This window comes from Aulonocara stuartgranti (genome assembly GCF_965226115.1).
Source record: "Aulonocara stuartgranti genome assembly, chromosome: 12".
NCBI lineage: Eukaryota > Metazoa > Chordata > Actinopteri > Cichliformes > Cichlidae > Aulonocara > Aulonocara stuartgranti.
This window is the reverse complement of record NC_138948.1, coordinates 35,659,552-35,676,381: the sequence shown is the minus strand read 5'-3', so window position 1 is coordinate 35,676,381 and position 16,830 is coordinate 35,659,552. Positions and strand designations below refer to the sequence as shown.

At 42.7% G+C, this 16,830-nt stretch overlaps 4 protein-coding genes across 6 annotated transcripts in view; all 4 read right to left on the bottom strand.

Annotated features, from left to right (window-relative positions):
• Positions 1-105: 105 nt before the first annotated feature.
• Positions 106-2,330, bottom strand: ctu1 (cytosolic thiouridylase subunit 1 homolog (S. pombe)). The gene is made up of 3 exons (XM_082556188.1): positions 2,141-2,330; positions 1,110-1,610; positions 106-1,007 (listed from the first exon to the last, which is right to left on the bottom strand). The coding sequence occupies exons 2-3, from the start codon at positions 1,603-1,605 to the stop codon at positions 472-474; spliced, it is 1,032 nt and encodes a 343-aa protein (XP_082412314.1). The 5' UTR covers positions 1,606-1,610; positions 2,141-2,330; the 3' UTR covers positions 106-471.
• A 23-nt stretch (positions 2,331-2,353) lies between these two features.
• Positions 2,354-4,099, bottom strand: crybb2 (crystallin, beta B2). Of its 2 annotated transcripts, XM_082556191.1 has the most exons (6): positions 4,089-4,099; positions 3,767-3,850; positions 3,495-3,613; positions 3,173-3,305; positions 2,937-3,079; positions 2,377-2,824 (listed from the first exon to the last, which is right to left on the bottom strand). In XM_082556191.1, exons 2-6 carry the CDS (start codon positions 3,827-3,829, stop codon positions 2,656-2,658), a joined length of 627 nt encoding a protein of 208 aa, XP_082412317.1. In that variant the 5' UTR covers positions 3,830-3,850; positions 4,089-4,099; the 3' UTR covers positions 2,377-2,655. The 2 variants fall into 2 exon arrangements, with proteins under 2 accessions (XP_082412316.1, XP_082412317.1); XM_082556190.1 differs by having other exon boundaries at positions 2,354-2,824; positions 3,495-3,850.
• Positions 4,100-7,428: 3,329 nt separating this feature from the next.
• On the bottom strand, positions 7,429-10,021 carry LOC309718882 (beta-crystallin B3-like). Its single transcript, XM_082554491.1, has 6 exons — positions 9,683-10,021; positions 9,226-9,323; positions 8,854-8,972; positions 8,615-8,747; positions 8,262-8,404; positions 7,429-8,161 (listed from the first exon to the last, which is right to left on the bottom strand). Exons 2-6 carry the CDS (start codon positions 9,298-9,300, stop codon positions 7,924-7,926), a joined length of 708 nt encoding a protein of 235 aa, XP_082410617.1. The 5' UTR covers positions 9,301-9,323; positions 9,683-10,021; the 3' UTR covers positions 7,429-7,923.
• A 92-nt stretch (positions 10,022-10,113) lies between these two features.
• LOC309718881 (uncharacterized protein) overlaps positions 10,114-16,830 on the bottom strand; it is a 29,685-nt gene continuing 22,968 nt past the window's right edge. For both annotated transcript variants that reach the window (XM_082554490.1, XM_082554489.1), the window contains 6 exons: positions 15,171-15,336; positions 14,848-15,010; positions 12,237-12,370; positions 11,959-12,101; positions 11,790-11,877; positions 10,114-11,695 (listed from right to left, as the gene is read on the bottom strand). In XM_082554490.1, the coding sequence (XP_082410616.1) occupies positions 11,802-11,877; positions 11,959-12,101; positions 12,237-12,370; positions 14,848-15,010; positions 15,171-15,336 (682 nt within the window). In that variant the 3' untranslated portion in view covers positions 10,114-11,695; positions 11,790-11,801. The remainder of the gene's footprint in view (positions 11,696-11,789; positions 11,878-11,958; positions 12,102-12,236; positions 12,371-14,847; positions 15,011-15,170; positions 15,337-16,830) is intronic.

Below are 16,830 nucleotides of genomic sequence, written 5' to 3'. Positions count from 1 at the left end.
TAAACCTTCTAGATCATGTAGTGCATATCTGTTCACATAACCTCAGAGAAGAATAAACTTTATACCATTAGAATCATGAAAGGCACAACAAATCAGACTGCATACTCAAGTTTTTGGGACAAGTTTGAAGATAAAGATCAATGCATTTATTATAGATCATAAAATACTTTGAAGTATGACCATAACTGTTATCAGACCCTTCCCCAAAGGTTGGTACACTGGGACATACAAAAATAAAGTAAATGCACCTTCAAATGTCTTTTTTTAGATGGCAAATGACAACAAAAGCAGCTGGTCACACTCTTTTGTATAAAGTGTAAAAAGTCTACATAGCATTTCAAATTAAAATTCCATATAAACAGTCAATAAATACTTCAATGATATGAAATGGAAAGATAAGATTTGATCGCTCTCCTATAAAAGACAACAAATGTCATTTATTCTAAAGAAAAAAAAAACATTATTTATGATTCAAAAGTCTACTGCTTTCAGCTTTCTCTCCTCCTCCTCTGTAAGTGGCTGCTGGGAGAGGATTTTATCATGGAAGCGGTGATGTTTGCCTATTCCCAGCTTTGGCAGACCTCGGTTCAGCCCCTCCAACAGCACACATGCCTTACACAGTTTCTGACTGGAGATGTAGCCACACCGGCTGCAGGTTCCCTGGACAGGCATCTTTACCCCCTCGCGCACAGACAGGTTCTCACCGGAGTGAATAACGTCCATGATCGAACTGGGCCTCACACTCTCCAGATCCTTTAAATAGGTTCTTGCATAGCCACGGTAAGCATTAGGAGAGTAGATACACTCAGTAGAAAAGTAGTCTAATTTCTTGAAGTAAGCATACAGAACAATCTCTTTTTCATAAGCGTATTTAAGGGGCTTGCAGCGTGGCACGACCCCTTCGTTCTCGCTGTCCGTTGAGATGGTGGTGCAGCGGCGCAGCCGAGCTATGTCCCCTCGCAAGACGTTCATCAAAACAGTTTCTGCCACATCATCAGCATTGTGACCTGTGCAGAGGGGAAAAAAAGAAAACAAAACAGAGACATCTCGTTATTCAAAACAACACATTAAAGCTAACACTGCTCACATTTTCAGTCATTTGAATCTACCTGTACATATCTTGTCCACTTTAAGCATGATGGCTCCTCTGTCCAACGCCTGCCTCCTGAACACGCCACAGAAGGTGCAGTTATTTTTCAGCCCAACCTGCTTCACTATAGCATCCATTGTCCAGCCATACAGCTCCTCATAGGACACAATCTTCAGAGGCAGCTCATACTGTTGCTGGTTCCTCTTCACAGTCTCCAAGGAGTCATCTCGATAACCCGTGATTCCCTCATCCACCGAGAGAAGCATGAGCTCAAGGCCGTAGCTGTATCGCTCATTCAGGACCTTCATTACATGTGCAAGCACAGTGGAATCTTTTCCCCCGGAGGCAGCGATTCCCACAGACTCCCCGGTTTTGAACAGCTTTGCTGACACTATGGTCTGATGAATCTCCTCTTCAAAGGCCCAGAAGAAGCACTCCTTACACAGAGAGTGGCCGGTTTTTGGACGTTTAAGCACAGCACGCTTTTCAGAGCAGCTGCTACACTGGACAGGCATCTTGACTGTTGGAAAGGTGGTTTATTAAAAGAACAATAATGTCCAAAATTAATATAACAAATACTTTAAATATGTCATGTCAAAGCCATACAAATCTACAAAGCTCAACTTCTTCGTTGCTGATCTCCTTAAAGTGATCTTTATCATGTTCGTTTTGTAACCTGAAAATCCCAATTTAAAGTTTGGCTTTAGTCTAATGGTCTAGTAAGTGCTTTAAAAACACTTTTACAGCTCCTTACATAGCCAGGTAGGTGAGATGTCAGCCCTGAAGAATAAGAAACTTTACTTCATACGCTGGATTCTTACTACATTAGCTTCATTTTTATCGACATAAAAGTCGATAAAACACCCCGTTACTTCAATCAAAGAAATAAGCGGATAACTTAGTCACAACTTCAGTCATATTAGTGGATTATCAGGCTATATTTTCAAGACATGCCAAATTTAAGAGTAGTACAACACATACAAAACCTAAACGTGGTCTAACATTAGCTAGCTAAGCTAAGCTAACTCGTGAGCTGTAACATTTTCTTACCAAAGTATCCGGGGAATGTGGGGATAATATATGCAGTTACTATAATAGCTTTTAAAAATTAAACCGTTAGCACGCTAAAGCAGGAGAATATTTTTCATCTTGTAATGTTGCCTCTTCTTTACTGGGACAACAGGAAGTGACGTCTCCAGTAAACACCCTACAGCGCAGCCTATTGGTCGGAGTGGGCCAGTGCACAAACCAACCCATGTAATGCCTTCACAATACCCATATATACTCTGGTGGTTTAAGCACAGTTTAGATGCATTGGTGGTGTCTGTTTTTCAGGTGTTGCAGTCTGAAGGACTTGTGTGGAGGGGAAAAACAGAAGACAATCCCATGATTGAGTCAAATGTAAGCAATGAGGATTTATTAGTTTGCTTCAAAGATTGTTACTACTGCCTCAGCTGATATCAAAATGCTGCATGGTGGTGGTAAATGAAGGTCAAAGGGTTTGTTGCCAGAAAGGGAGCAGAGGATGCTGAGGTCAGGATTCCTGACAGGAGAGAGTCACAAGCTTAGTTGACGGGATGAAAGGCACCCCTCTGATGCCACTGCATGTCTCTGATGCGCCGGACTGATTGGATCTGAGGAATCTGGGCTCCGAAATCAGTGGTGTCCTTGTACTCCCCCTTCTCAAACAGGTACTGATAGCCTCTGTAGCCTGGATACTGGTAGCCCACCCAGCTGGTGCACCACAAGCAAAGAGAGGGGAAACAAATGTTAGCCAATTAGAGGTCAAAGGGCATGTGGCAGCTATTTCTATGATATACAGCACCTGCTGAGAGGATGGACTCACGTGCCACTCTGGACCCGAACAGAAGAGACCTTCTCCTGGTAGCCGTGTGCGTGAAAGCTGGGGACATCATCATCTATGATTTCTATCTTCTTCCCTGCAAAGCTGGGGTTTTCGTAAAGGACAATCTTGTGCTCCTGGCTGTCCTGATGAATCAGAAGAAAAAAAAATCAAGCCAAGGGTGAGATGTGAAGCAGCTGATTATGGGATGGAGGTATAAATTTGTAAATCTCTCTTACCACTTTAATGGGGCGGAATGCAACAATGGTGTCACTACGCCTGCTGTTGGTCCAGGAATCCCAGCGAGGATACTCGCCCTTCTCAAACACATACTGCTCCCCCTTACAGTTGGCCTGCTCATATCCCACCCATCTGAGAAGACAGAAAACAACAACAACAACCACAACAACAAATGGGGCTGTGATTGATGCAGGGGCTCAGCTGGAAAGATGGTTGGTTGTCTGCTTATCACACATTAAATTTGATTGCTTTTCTCTATTCCATTCCCTCTTTTTTTGGTCATTTGCTAGTTTTCTCTGTCTGTCTCTGACCCACACTCACGGTCCACACAGCACCAGTATGGAGCCCACTTTCTCCACGCCTGCTTCCTGAAGGTTGTTACAGGGACCAGTCAGCTCATGGCAGCGTCCCTGGAAGTTTTCCTGCTCATAGATAACCAGCTGGAAAAGAGGAAAAATTTCTTCTTCTTTTTTAGCTCTTGAAAGGAGTTGTGTTTTTTTGGAAGATAAACAATTGCAAATACGGAGTGCACAGATTTCATGTGAACTTATGTGAACTGGTCTCGCTGCCAGTGTGCGCCTGTCCTCCCTCACCTTAAACGCACTGGTGCCTGGCTGCTGCTGCTTGGATGCAGGACTCTGGTGGTCTGTGGCCATATTGAATGGATAAGGATGATGCTGAAAAGAAACAGGTAAAAGTATAATTCTGAATAATTTTGAGGTATTTCTGTAATTTTTTTTCTTGGTAGCTTTTTCTAAAATCTGAGAAGCTGTTGATTGATTCTGTTTGCTGTTATTGTTCTAAGTTTCTAAGATTTAACCTAAATTACAGTGGCAAAAAGAAGACAAATACTGATAAATATATATATTAAATTTTTTTTTATAAAATACAGCGTGACGGACATGATCCCCTTACCAGTACCTGTCTGTGCCAGTGTGTTTGTGATGGCACAATGAGCTCAATATATACGGGACGCCCAGGGGTGGAAACTTTGCCAACAGCACCGAGAGTGTCCAAGCTGGCCGGCAGATCGGCCTGCCATAGGCCCAGCAGAATGAAATCAGGGGTCACTGTGCACCCCCACCCAACCCCACCCCACCACACCCCGGAGTGTCACACTCCCACAAAGTTATTTCATTAGTTGTCAGTTTTGTCCAGCCAGTCATTGTTTGATGTCCTCATGATTCAGCACAAACAGTGCCAAGAGACCCACACCTACAATGAGCAGGGAGAGTGAGAGAGAGAAGGACGGTAAAAGATGGGTTTTACCGTGCTGGAGGGATGTGAATAACAGAAGAGATGCTGCTGAACATTTCCATATGTTTGAGTTGATTTTATTTTATTTTTTTACTGTATGGTGTTAAAAAATCAAATCAAATAAAGGCAGATGGTAATGCTGCTGGCTGCAAAGAAAGACAGCAGCTCTAAAGAATGGATTTATGACTTAAACCTGCTGACCATCTACTGGGAGCAATAAAACAGCTCCATAACAATCCATCTTTAACATTTTTATACTTTGGGACAAAGTTTTTAGACACTTCTATTTATACTCTATACTCGTATTTATTTATTTTTTTACATCTACTTTATATTGTTCACAGTGATTCAGATGAAACTAGAGTGATTTCCTACTAAAAATGTGCTCTTATTAGGTGTGTTTGTTATTATTATCATTAAGATCGGTACTTTCACCACAGTAGGATTTCAAATGGATGCTTGAAATGAAGCATCATGCTATCGAGGTGATCTTTTTATTGTTAGTGTTGCTAAAAGGAAACATTTTAATGAGATCATAATGTGCATGCATCACCACGGACAACAGATGAACTGGAGCTGAGATTTTTGGGTTTGAGGTTTTGTGGTGTTGCCTGATGGTCTGTTTCAGCGGTGGCCAAGAGCCTTTGCAGAATTACAATACCAAGCTGCAGCTTTTCAGGGACCTTAAAGGAACATATGAGGCTGAACCAAGACACGGTATATGATAAATAAGGATTATTTTGAACTGCGAATCATTCTAAGCAACTTTATTAGTGTCCAAGAATAAAGAAGAAGAAATTGAATTTGAATTGCTTATAAGTTCCCTACTGAGAGAGACCTCTGTTGTTGTGCGTGAAATCTGTTGAAGTCACTCTTTTAGTATTGTTGTTACAGCTCCCAATGCTCCTGTTACCAGGAACATTTTGGACCATTTTAGAATTTACCTTCCAATTCTGCTCCTGTTGCTCCCTCATGCTGCTTCTTCCTGATGTTCTTGTCTGCTGTGATTGCAACATCTATCACAACTGCAGTCTTCTGCTTTTTATTAACCACCACTGTGTCTGGTTGGTTGACCAGCATCTGCTGGTCCCACAGGACTTTAGCCCTGTTGTTCTCAACCAGCTTTGATGGTGTCTCGAATTAGGACTTGGGAACTTTGACACTATATGTGGAGTTTTTCTTGGTCCATAACGTTGCAGTCCATTCCTGTGCAGGCTTCTAGTGATTGCCCTCTTTCAGAGTACAATTGCTGGTTTGGCTAAGTCATTCACTAGAGTCTTGGCAGTTGTTCTGGGGTTTTTAGGTACATCTTCGATAGTTTTCTTTCCAGAGTCTTTGAAATTGTTTGGTTCCTACTTCTGCCAGACTTTTTCTGTACTGTGTGGCAAATAATTCTGTCCTCATCTGTATGCAAATTGTCTTTGCCAACATAAAAAGGATTTATTTGACAGCACTCATTGGACTGACAATGCTCAGAACAATGGAAAAGTCCAAGGAGCTCAGTGAAGATCTAAGAAAGAAAGCTAGATTTACACAAGCTGGGAAGATCTCTTGGAGCTAACAGTTAATCAGGTGTGACACCACTTTGCCAAGGTCCGAAAGAACACCAAAACTGTCACCCTCAGATGAGAGGAAATTGTTCACAATGGCCTAGAACAATTCAGAAACCACAAAGGATCAAATCTGTCATGAACCGGAAACTGCTGAAACCCCAGCGTCACTGTCTACAGGAAGCCAGTTTTACCTCGCCATGGACTGAGTGGTAACCAACCAAAGAAGAAGGCCCTGCTCCAAAATCAACACCATCAAGCTCAACTGTAATTTGCAGCTGCCCAAATGTACAAACTAAATGCCTTCTGGAAGTTTTATGGTCAGTCAAGACAAAGACAGAGAGCTTTTCTGCCACAATAACAAAAGGTATGGTTATGGGAGCAAAAGTCAGTCTTTCAAATGCTCTACCCAAAGTCAAGCATGGTGATAGCATCATCCTGTGGTACAGCATGACTCTGCTGCCAGTGGTACTGGTACATTGCACAAAGTGGATGGAATATATTCAAAGTCAATAAAGATGTATGCTGTACAAACGTTCCACCCTTGAAAATATTGTATACGACTTGTATTTCCAAAACACAAACACGACTCTTTCAGGGAACACATTACACAGACAGATAATGTAACACAGTTACATCCAATCATTAGAACCGAAGGAGTCCTGCAATCAAATCCAGTGACTGGCTGCTTTTATGAGCCAGATGGTCCGTCTGAGAAACAGTCAACGACTTTGTCGATTAAAGACATGCTGACTGCGACTGTTTTGTTGGGATGTTATGTTCACTTGACTACACTTGATGTAGTCAAGTGTAGTCAAGTACACTCAGGAAATGATTGTATGACTAATCAATAGTTAATTTGTTTTTCATGCGATTATGGGCAGTAAATCTGGGCTCAATATCCGGTTGCACACTCACAGGATTGACAAATCCTTGAGTAAAATTGCTTGCTTTCTGACAACAGTGAGGTTGTTTGTGGCTCATTTCAGATGTGTTTTGTGTGTGTGTGTGCGTGCGTGTTTGAAAGCCTCATGTTTAAGTGAAAATTCTAGTCCAGGGAAACGATGCTGAGGCAGAAATTGCCAGAATCTTCTCATGATCGCGTATGATTGAGTTATTGATGATCAGCTGCATGTTTTCTGCAAGTATTATGCATAAACTTCAGGTCTGTGTCTCTTATCTCTGCTCTCCCTCTTTTACATGATTAAAACTTTGCACTTTGTAGAAAAATAGAGAAAATGCTCCAGTCAGTGTTGTGAGGGAAAAGTGTGCTTTGTTTTAAAAACCGCATGCATGTGTGCTTTTACATTTGGACTGATTTTTTTTCTCTTATTATGCTAAACCTGAACTTAACACTAGTATAATAGTGTTAAATAGGTACACTGGAGTAACTGCATGCTCTCAGTGTTCACCTTGTGACCATTAACCACCAAATGCACAATGAAGACTAAGGGAAGGGAATGCAGCGCACTCTGTTTTAATAGCAAGCATACATACAGCATGACATCATTTCCATTTCTGTTAGGCAAACGCGTATCCACATATGCATTGAATAAGTCATGTGTTCCTAATGCTCGATGAGGTTTTCAGCTGTCTGACTAGAATAGGAAAACACATGCAATGAAAGCGGCACACATCTGCAGCTTATCTCGAGGAAAACTATCTGCCAGATGTAGGCTGCATTATCTCCACATAGATGTCAGTGTGACATCTCTGATAGTGTTTTTATTTTGTTTCCAAACCTTTAGTTAAAGCCATCTCCACCTTGACTTGAAGTACAACATCACCAATAAACTCCAGGTCAAACAACTTTTATTCGCCACTGATACATACATGGCACTCCTCACTGGGCACAAGCAGCGTTTGCCGTGGTTAGGTTAAGGCAGAGGGCAGGCACTGTCGGCAGCGTGGGGAAGGCTGTGGGAGGCAGGCGAGGGTCCTGCTCAGCTGGCTCCAGCTGTAGCAGGAGGGGCAGGAGGTGCTGGGGCAGGGTCGGGATCAGGAGCCGGAGCTGGATCGGGAACGATGAAACAGCCCCTCTTGTGCCACTGCATGTCTCGCACACGTCGGACAGACTGGATCTGGGGAGCGGGGGCCTCCCAGTCATTCCAATGCTTGAAATCTCCTCGCTCAAAGACAAACTGCCGACCCCTGTAGCCTGGGTACATGTAGCCAACCCATCTGGAGGAAGGAGAAACAGACAAAATGTGAGGTGTGTCGCAGAAAAACACCCAGAAGGCAGTGCGATGTGGTTTAGATAAGGGTGCGCTGAGGATCTTACGTTCCATTGAGAGCTTTGATGCTTGCTACACGGTCCTGAAAACCATGGCCCCACAAACTGGGCACATCATCGTCAACGATCTCCATCTTTCTGCCAGTAAAACTTGGATTCTCATACAGGTGCAGCTTGTGTTCAGCACCATCCTGAACACAAAAATTACACAAATGTCACCAGGGTGTAGTCTGAATGTGTGCGTGTGTTTGTAGACACTGATTCAGTAAAGCAATCATTTAAAATGTGTCAGGAGGTAAAAATACAACGGGCAAAGGTTACGTGTAAACAGCTCGTGTCAAATATTCTTCACATATCTGTGTGACTGCATCATGAGCTTTGTATGTAAACTAGTCACGCACCACTTTGAGTGGCCTTAGAGACAAGAGGGAGTAGCTGTTCTGACTGTTGGTCCAGGTGTCCCAGCGTGGATACTCTCCTTTCTCCAGAATAAACTGCTCCCCTGTGAACCCATGCCGATCATAACCCACCCAGCTGAGGGGAAAAGAGAAGATCCGAGTTTACCAGCATGACAAGCTTGCCTAACAAGTTATCTTCTACATTTTCTTATATGAATAATCTCACATGCGGCATTACTTACGGTCCTGACTCAACAATCACAGAGCTGACCTTCTGCAGTCCCTTCTCTGTCACATCTTTACACTCTGCAGAAAACTCTGCCTTGCAGCCCTGAAAATTTTCAAACTCAAACAGCACCACCTGGAAACACAGAAACAAAAGGCATTCCATAAACTAACACAGACTCCTTTCAGTTTCCCCTGGGAGCTTAAGATAACAGCCTCCATATAGAAAATAGACATGACATAGGCTGAGCTTAAAAATAACTCAAACTGTCAGGTTCAGCAGATGATGCAGGTACATCTGTGACCAATAGCTGGGCAGCGAAATACACCTGTATAAAGGTGAACCCTGGGAGCAGTTCTTCTATGAGCAAACCAAGTTGTTCCAGTACCTTGTATGTGGCTCCAGCTCCACCCTGGCTCTTCCCAGCAGCTAGCTGCTCCGGGGCACTTTGCTGCTCCGACATCCTCCTGATCCACTGCTCCTCCACTTTTTGGCAGCAGCACACACATAGAAAAAGCACCGTCCGTCACACATTCATACATGGACACACACACACACACACACACACACACACACACACACACGAGAGAAGCTTAATGTCTAAGCTACAATTGTAGAATACATCCTTGAGCAGGAGGACTTTTTTTAAGCCTCAGCAGTAATAATTTACCTGATAAGAGTTTGTTTTTCGAGTATGAACACACATTTTCTTCATCACGTGCAATACTTAATAACAAACTCCACCAAACCTGAGTCTTCCCCGGTGCAGCACCACTGAACTCCTTTGCAATGGCATTATTACACCATGGTGATTGATAAGTATGTGTCCAGTAGGAGGCTTTTACCTGGGTATGCCTGCTAGGAAGCTGTAGTGTCCCTCTTTTTTCGCTGCCACTTGGTGTTTGGTGGGGTTGAGCCATTAGACCGCAGGGATGGTGGGGGGGGGGTATTTATGGTTTATTTCTGGCCACAACAGCAGAAAAGGGGGAGCTGTTGATACAGCAAGTCTGTCGCTCACATTGTGTCCGTAACGCTGCCTCTCAATAGGCAGCTGTGTTGGCACACGCTGCCCTGCCTATCTGCCTGGCTGCCAGCAGGCGTTGTGTGTGGGCACACAGAGAGAGAGCCAAGAGGATTCAGCAAACGGCCCTACTCAGCACAAACACACACACACACACACTCATTCACCCAATCTCAACTACACAAGAGTTCCTCGTGCCTTTTTTGTGTACTAAAAATAAGTAACTTGATTCAAGAAATACCCAGAAGAATGCAGTTTTTCATGTTACATGAGGCTGTGACACAAGTCAAGTATATTTTATTAAGAATTTATTCACTTTAGGACACTGGCCAGTACAACACAGTGCAATATAGACCTTTCCTTTTGAATTAAAAAAAAAAAAAAAAAAAGGGCATAAAAATTAACCCTTGAATTTTATGACAAAGTAAAACATCCATGTACATACACACCAGGGACAATCACTCTGAAGCCTCGATCAACACATTCACTTGCATTGCACGAGCAGGCCGACGATACAGAAGATGAGACCAGAGGGGAAGGGGTGGTGGTGGGTGGGTGTCTGTGCTGTAGTGCGTCAAGTGACAAAGTGCTTTACTGAAGCGTGGAGAAAGTAGGGAGATGGCAAATGTGGAGAGGAAGACGGAGATGAGGCGTAGCTGAAGTTCAAATGTTCACATTAGTTTGGTGCATTACAGGACTCGTTTACATTGTAGTGAATGAACCGTCCCCTTCCCTGGAGTAGTGTAAGTCAACATCTAGGTCCTCTGAACCAGTCAGCGAGAGCCAAGCCTGATGTGACAGCAAAGATTGTACATGCATGGATAATGAGTGACAAAAACGAAAGGGAAATTGCACATACTGGGAAATAAAAACAGTATTGTCAGGACATGATCGAGAAGTAGGTGAGTATGGCTTAAATTAGATGCTCGCAGCTACAATCTACTAAAGAAGGGGAAGATGGGCTGATTAGTGTTTTTATAAAAGACTGAGGAGTGTGTTTGTGCTGATTAGGAGTGTGCATGATTGACAGATACAAAGCTGCTTGTCCCATCCCTCTTACACATTGACAAAAAGATAAATCACAAAAAAATATATACACAGTATGCAGCAACTGCACCCCTGTTAGGTTGTGTAACTGTATCAAAGTGAACAGCTCTGCTGTAGTGATGCATCCTTTCCAAAACGAGTTCTCCACCTTTGTTAAATCAATGAGGATACAAATATAACATCTCCTGATTACAGATACTAACATGAGCAGCACCCCCGTGGACGATCAAGACCGTGGAGGTTTGTTCTCAATACGCAGAAATCATTAGTGTCTGAAATGTCATCCTATGGCAAAGTTTGTGTGACTCCAATCAGCAACCTCTGCAGATAACACATACATGGCTAGCCTGTACATTAGCTCAGTAAAGAGGAAACTGGATGCAAAGGATTGGCTGGATTGTCCTCCAGCATGCGATGAAGCTCGTCCAGGAAAAGGAGGTGCTGTGTCTTCCCGACTCCTCCTGGTCCCTCTTTAAAGTGTTCGTGTGAAGTTCGTTTTGGAGCCCCTGTGTTCAAGCATGAAATGGAGTAAGCAGACCAGCCTGATGTTTTTCCTCCATGCTCGTTTTTCTTTTTCCATAGGACAGAGACTTCCCCCCCAAAAAGGCACCATGCACATTTACCGACCCAGATGAGAAGAGAGAGAGAGAGAGAGAAAAAAAAAGTGGGGGGGTTTAAAAAAAAAAAACCAAAAAAAAAAATCATCAGCAGCTGTAGATTCAACCTCCTCCTACTCTCTGGGTCAAACGTTAAGGCTTCTGTTTCACACAGATTCATCTGTTAAGGCAACCTTCAGGAGACAGACAGAGATAAGTATGAGAACCGCTGCTGTTTATTTGTTACAAAACAAGAAGACACACAGAAGAGCCAAAAACCTAGCTCACCTTATTATTTACTTAGCTCTCATTTTCATACTGACTCAGGCGTTTCTTGGATTTCAGCTCTTTCAACCACTGGGGTGAATCCTCCTGGCTACAAAGTAAGATAAACGATGAGTCGACAAATTCTCTCAAGTATAAAATAAACGTTTTGTGTTCAGCTGATGTTGCTTACCCATTTTCTTTCCCGCCAGAGGGGGGCAGCACACGCGCTGCCCTGGGGAGAAAAGGGGACTTGGGAGAGCGAGACAGCTGGGAGGGAGAGGGAGCAGGTCCATCAGTTTGATTGTCAGAGTCCCCCCTCTTCTTCAGCTGTGCCTGACAGAAAAAGCGATGCATTACAAAGAGTTTGCTAAAAAGTCAGTGCGAGTTTAAAATAAGAGAAGGCTCTGTGAAATAAAACTGCAACATGACAAACAATGCCAGGAGGTGAACGCACAGTTCCTGGCTCACCTTTAAAGCTGAAGGGTCCATGCCAGGGAACAGGGCGACCCTCTGTGGCTGTGACGCAACAGCCGGTGCAGCATCAGCTCCTCTGGGCTTCTCCTCAGAGTCTGAGTCATCGTCTTTACTCTCAGCCTTTGCCTCTGTCGAACGGTGAGCACATATTAACAGGTACTTTCCACCAAATGTCCTGTAATCTCCCCCTAGAGCTTATGTGCAGCAAGTGTAGAAGCTCCTCCAGGGATTTTAAAATTTGCATTTCCACAACAGGGCTTCAGCTTTGGGAGGTTTAAGCAAATTAATTAAAACAAACAAGTAAAGATCTCAAATTCCCTTGGTTATTGTTCGCAACAAAAATGAACCAACCCTGGTCGTCATGTTAATTTATTAGCCCGAGTATTTCCACCACAAAATACAAGGAAACCAACTTGCACCGAAATGCTGGTAGAAATATTAAATGGTTCCTGTTTCAAACTGAAACTTCCTGAAACTTCAACTACCCAGTGAGGACTTATGAATCAGATTCCTGGAATAAATGAAATTGATGTTCCTGGAACTGAATTCAGTCCACGGTCTATCGGGAAAAATTGCATTTAGGGGAACATCATAAGCCTTCTATTCCCTGGGAAAAGTTGTTGTGGTTGGAAAAGTTCTTTGTGTGATTTGGGAGCCAGTTAAGAGAGTGCAGGGAGGGAGTAGGGCTGCCACAAATTTTGATAGACGACTAGTCACCGATTATTTTTGCGATTAGTCGACTAATCAGATCATCATCCATTGGACGTAAAACGTACAGCTTATTGCACCATCATGCATCTGCTCTTATATAACTATCATTAGCTTACAGCTTTAAGTGTTTAAGGTCTGTGCTAACTAAAAATAAAGACAAGATGATAGTTTATTAAATTTTAATGAAATTTGCAGATTGTTTCGGTGAAGTTTAATAAACTCCTTGCTTTCTAAAATATAACAGGACACCGGAGTATATTCTCGAGCATCTCACACTTCTGATAATCAGCTGTCTGCTTGACGTTTATTCAGCTGTGTAAAAACTATAACTTTAATCTCAGCCAAACCGATTTACTCAGGAACAAATAAAATACTAAAAAAAGCCAAACAATAACATTTTTAACTCATGTTTAACCTGAGTAGCGAAAGACGGCGGTGGGTTTGAAAACGATTTGCCAGGAGTCTGGTGTTCTCACCGGCTCTAGTGAGCCTTGCCCCCGGCTAACTATCGAGCTAGTGGGTAACAGACGTCTCTGAAAATGTCGGGGCGCTTTTGAGAATATGTGGTGTCCTGATAAACTGAGCAGATATTTGAGGTTTACACAGCTACATTCTCTCCTGAAATATGTTAAACATTTATTTTGTGACCCAGAAAGAATAATAAGAGTAATATTAAAACTAACCAGCTGCCGCCATTGTTGGAAACTGAGCATGTCACTACCCGATCCGTACCGGAAACCCGATCCGTACCCTGCATGCGCGAAAGGTTTCTACTTCCGGTCGTAGCGTTTTACGATAGTTATGGGTCAGAGTATCTGTTAAGAATAACAAGTATATCTTAAAATGTTTGCAATAATGAAGCATTTCAGTACAATGTAGACAAAATCGAAAAATAAAAATAAAGTTACGGATCAGGACTCTCCGATCCTTACTGCGCATGTGCAGATGTTTTCTTCTTCTTCTTCTGTTCGTTTAATGGCAGTTTACTCCCCAGTGAACGAGGATACCGCCACCTGCTGACCGAGCGAATAAACCCTATTATAAACTGAATTAGCGTCATTACAAACGTGTGTTAAATCTGATTTAGCGATAGTCGAGTGTGTTTATGCTTGTCTGTGAGGAGAGGATTGTTGGAATAGTGATGATGATGTGCGCTATCACTGTCAATTGTCAGTAAACACTTAATCTGGCTGATGAATCTACACGTGAGATATTACAAAGTCTGCATTATTAACTCTGTCATTAGGCGCCATTCTTCTTATTTTACGGCGCTGTTGCTCAATCGGGGGACGCTCTCTGTTGAGGAGAAAGGCATGAATTTCTTTGTATACGGATTATCCATTGTTTAAATGTCCCGGGCAGTCGAAAAGGAGGCAGAGCTGTTGAGAAATGCTAGGAGCTAACTGGCCGCTAACCGTATCATTCAAATATATTGAATGACGCAATGTTGGCAAAGAGAGGAAGTGACGTAAGATTTGCGCATGCGGGGTACCGATCGGGTTTCCGGTACGGATCAGGTAGTGACAGAGCAGGGCTGCCCTATGAATTCTGGGACACAGCTTCTTCTTCGGGGTTTAACGGCAGCTGGCATCCTTGTACATGCAGTGCTGCCATCTTCTGTTTCAGTCCGTTATTACACTCTTAAATCCTACTACTTATTCCTGCGTCTTTTGGGATCTTACAAAGCTTCAAACGACGCGTCGACTATTAAATCAGTCGTCGACGATTTTGATAGTCGACGTAATCGTGACTAGTCGACTAATCGTGGCAGCCCTAGGAGGGAGGTGAACTTTTGAGAGACTCTAGATTAAAGGCATGTATGGACAACAGAACTGCACTTTGGAGTCTGCATATCTAGAACCTTATTCATTCATGAGCAGTAATGAGTAGTAACCTGTGGAGTCTCTGTAGAGCCAGTCCTCAGTGGTTCCTCCCTCACCCTCTGCTTGTGCAGCACTCTGACGTGTAGCCCTGGTGGGTCGTGTCCGCGGCGCTCGTTTCTTCCCCAGCTGGGCTCTAGAGCGGAGCACGCTGGTATCTAACAGGGTGGTCGGAGCCTGGATATCAAAACACAAAAAGAAAACACGAGACAAAATGTATAAACACAGCATAATAAAGAAGACGTGTGTCACCATAGTGAAGACAGAGCAGACTTTACTGACTTAAACCGGCTCATTTGGTAACGTTCAAAAGGATTGAGCTGTGTTTAGCACTTACGTCAGGGAAAGAGAGCGGCTGGCTTTCAGGTGGGGATGAGGGAGGGAGGCCATCCAGACTGCTGCTTTCAAACGGTGAAGCAACATCACCTGGTGTGTGTGCTGGAGTTGGCTTTTTCGGTGAAGGACTGAGATTACTTTCTGAGCTGGGAGTCGCAGGTGTCAGACTGTCGATGATTAGCATAAACAAGATCTTTGAAACGTCTGAAAACAGCTGCGTGGATTAAGTAACCACAGGATCTCATCATTTCATCAAAACCATGACAACAGTGAAAACAGTGAACCCTAGTAAAGTGAACTGTGTAGAGTGTGTGTTCAGACTTTTAAGAACTTACTCTCCTTTATTATTATCATCAGTGCTCAGTATTTTTGTGATGTTATGTTCTGACCACATGAGGTCAGTAATGGATCGCAAAGTAATGCAATGAAGCGAGAAGAACAATCTGTTGTTCCACCTGAAGTTATTTCAGCTCCGCTGTGGGTTTCTATTGAACCTTTACACACATTTCACTCCTGCATGCTGTTGCTACATAGGCAATATTTATTGGATTACATCATGTTTGGATTTCGTCTTTTTTAAGGTAAACGATCTTTTGTGTTGTTGAATGGGCCGCTGATTTTCTGGTCTTCTTCAAACATTATCACCATAGTATTTAATCATTTTGGATCAACTTGTTTGATTTTATTTAAGATCTTTAATAAACTTTTTATTGTGCTATTATGCTAACTAAAGTTCTTCTTTCATCAGGCTTTAATCATTTATAAACAAAAATGACACTGATTTGTCAGAGTCGAACATTTTATAGATTGTGACTTATTAAACATCTCAGCTCAGGCGGTGCAATGTCAGCAAACATATGAAGAGATTAATGCGTCAGGGTTTAAAAAAAAATCACTCTGCCTTTCATTCTAATCCGCTGGTCTCGCAATGGCAGCCGTTTGTCTTTGGGTGGTGTGTGGCCTTCAGTCTCAAAAGGCCACGCCTTTTCAGGTGTGGATAAAGCTTGTGCCTGTGGAGACTTGACTGGTCATCACTCTATTGCTGCTTGAACTCTTGACTCCTGGTTTTAATGTAGGATTATTAATAATTAAAAATAAAACTCCCTTTTGTCTGATGCTGATCTTAAAGCACATGTCTGTTAATAAAAATCATCTTTCCCATTTCACTGCTTCCAAAGTGTTTTGAATTAACATTTTACAGTGCAGTCTCACACAGTCGTACAAGTATTGGCCATATCTTTGTTTGTTTGTTTTAAATCAGGGATGTCATGTACACATTTACTCCTTCTGATACCTTAATATGAGAAGGAGAAGAGCAATTTCAGCAGGACATCTCAGTATTTTGTACATGATAAAGTAATGCTGATGTAGGAAACAAAAGAAATTTATCTGAATGACTTCAATTGTAAGAAATACATGTTCTGGTAGCTGTAGCTCATCACAGAAAATGTCATTTCTAAAAAATGTGTGTATCCATTGTAACAACAGAAATTTCTGTAATAAAATAGTGATATAATAATGCAGTTAAAAGTTCAAAATGTATGTCTTCCTTCACATTTTCCAAAGCTGTGTAGTGAGGCAGGAGTAGGGATGGGTACCGGTGTCCGGTGTTCTGACATAAACGGTAGTAACCAGACCGAAAAGCAGCGCACATTTCGGTG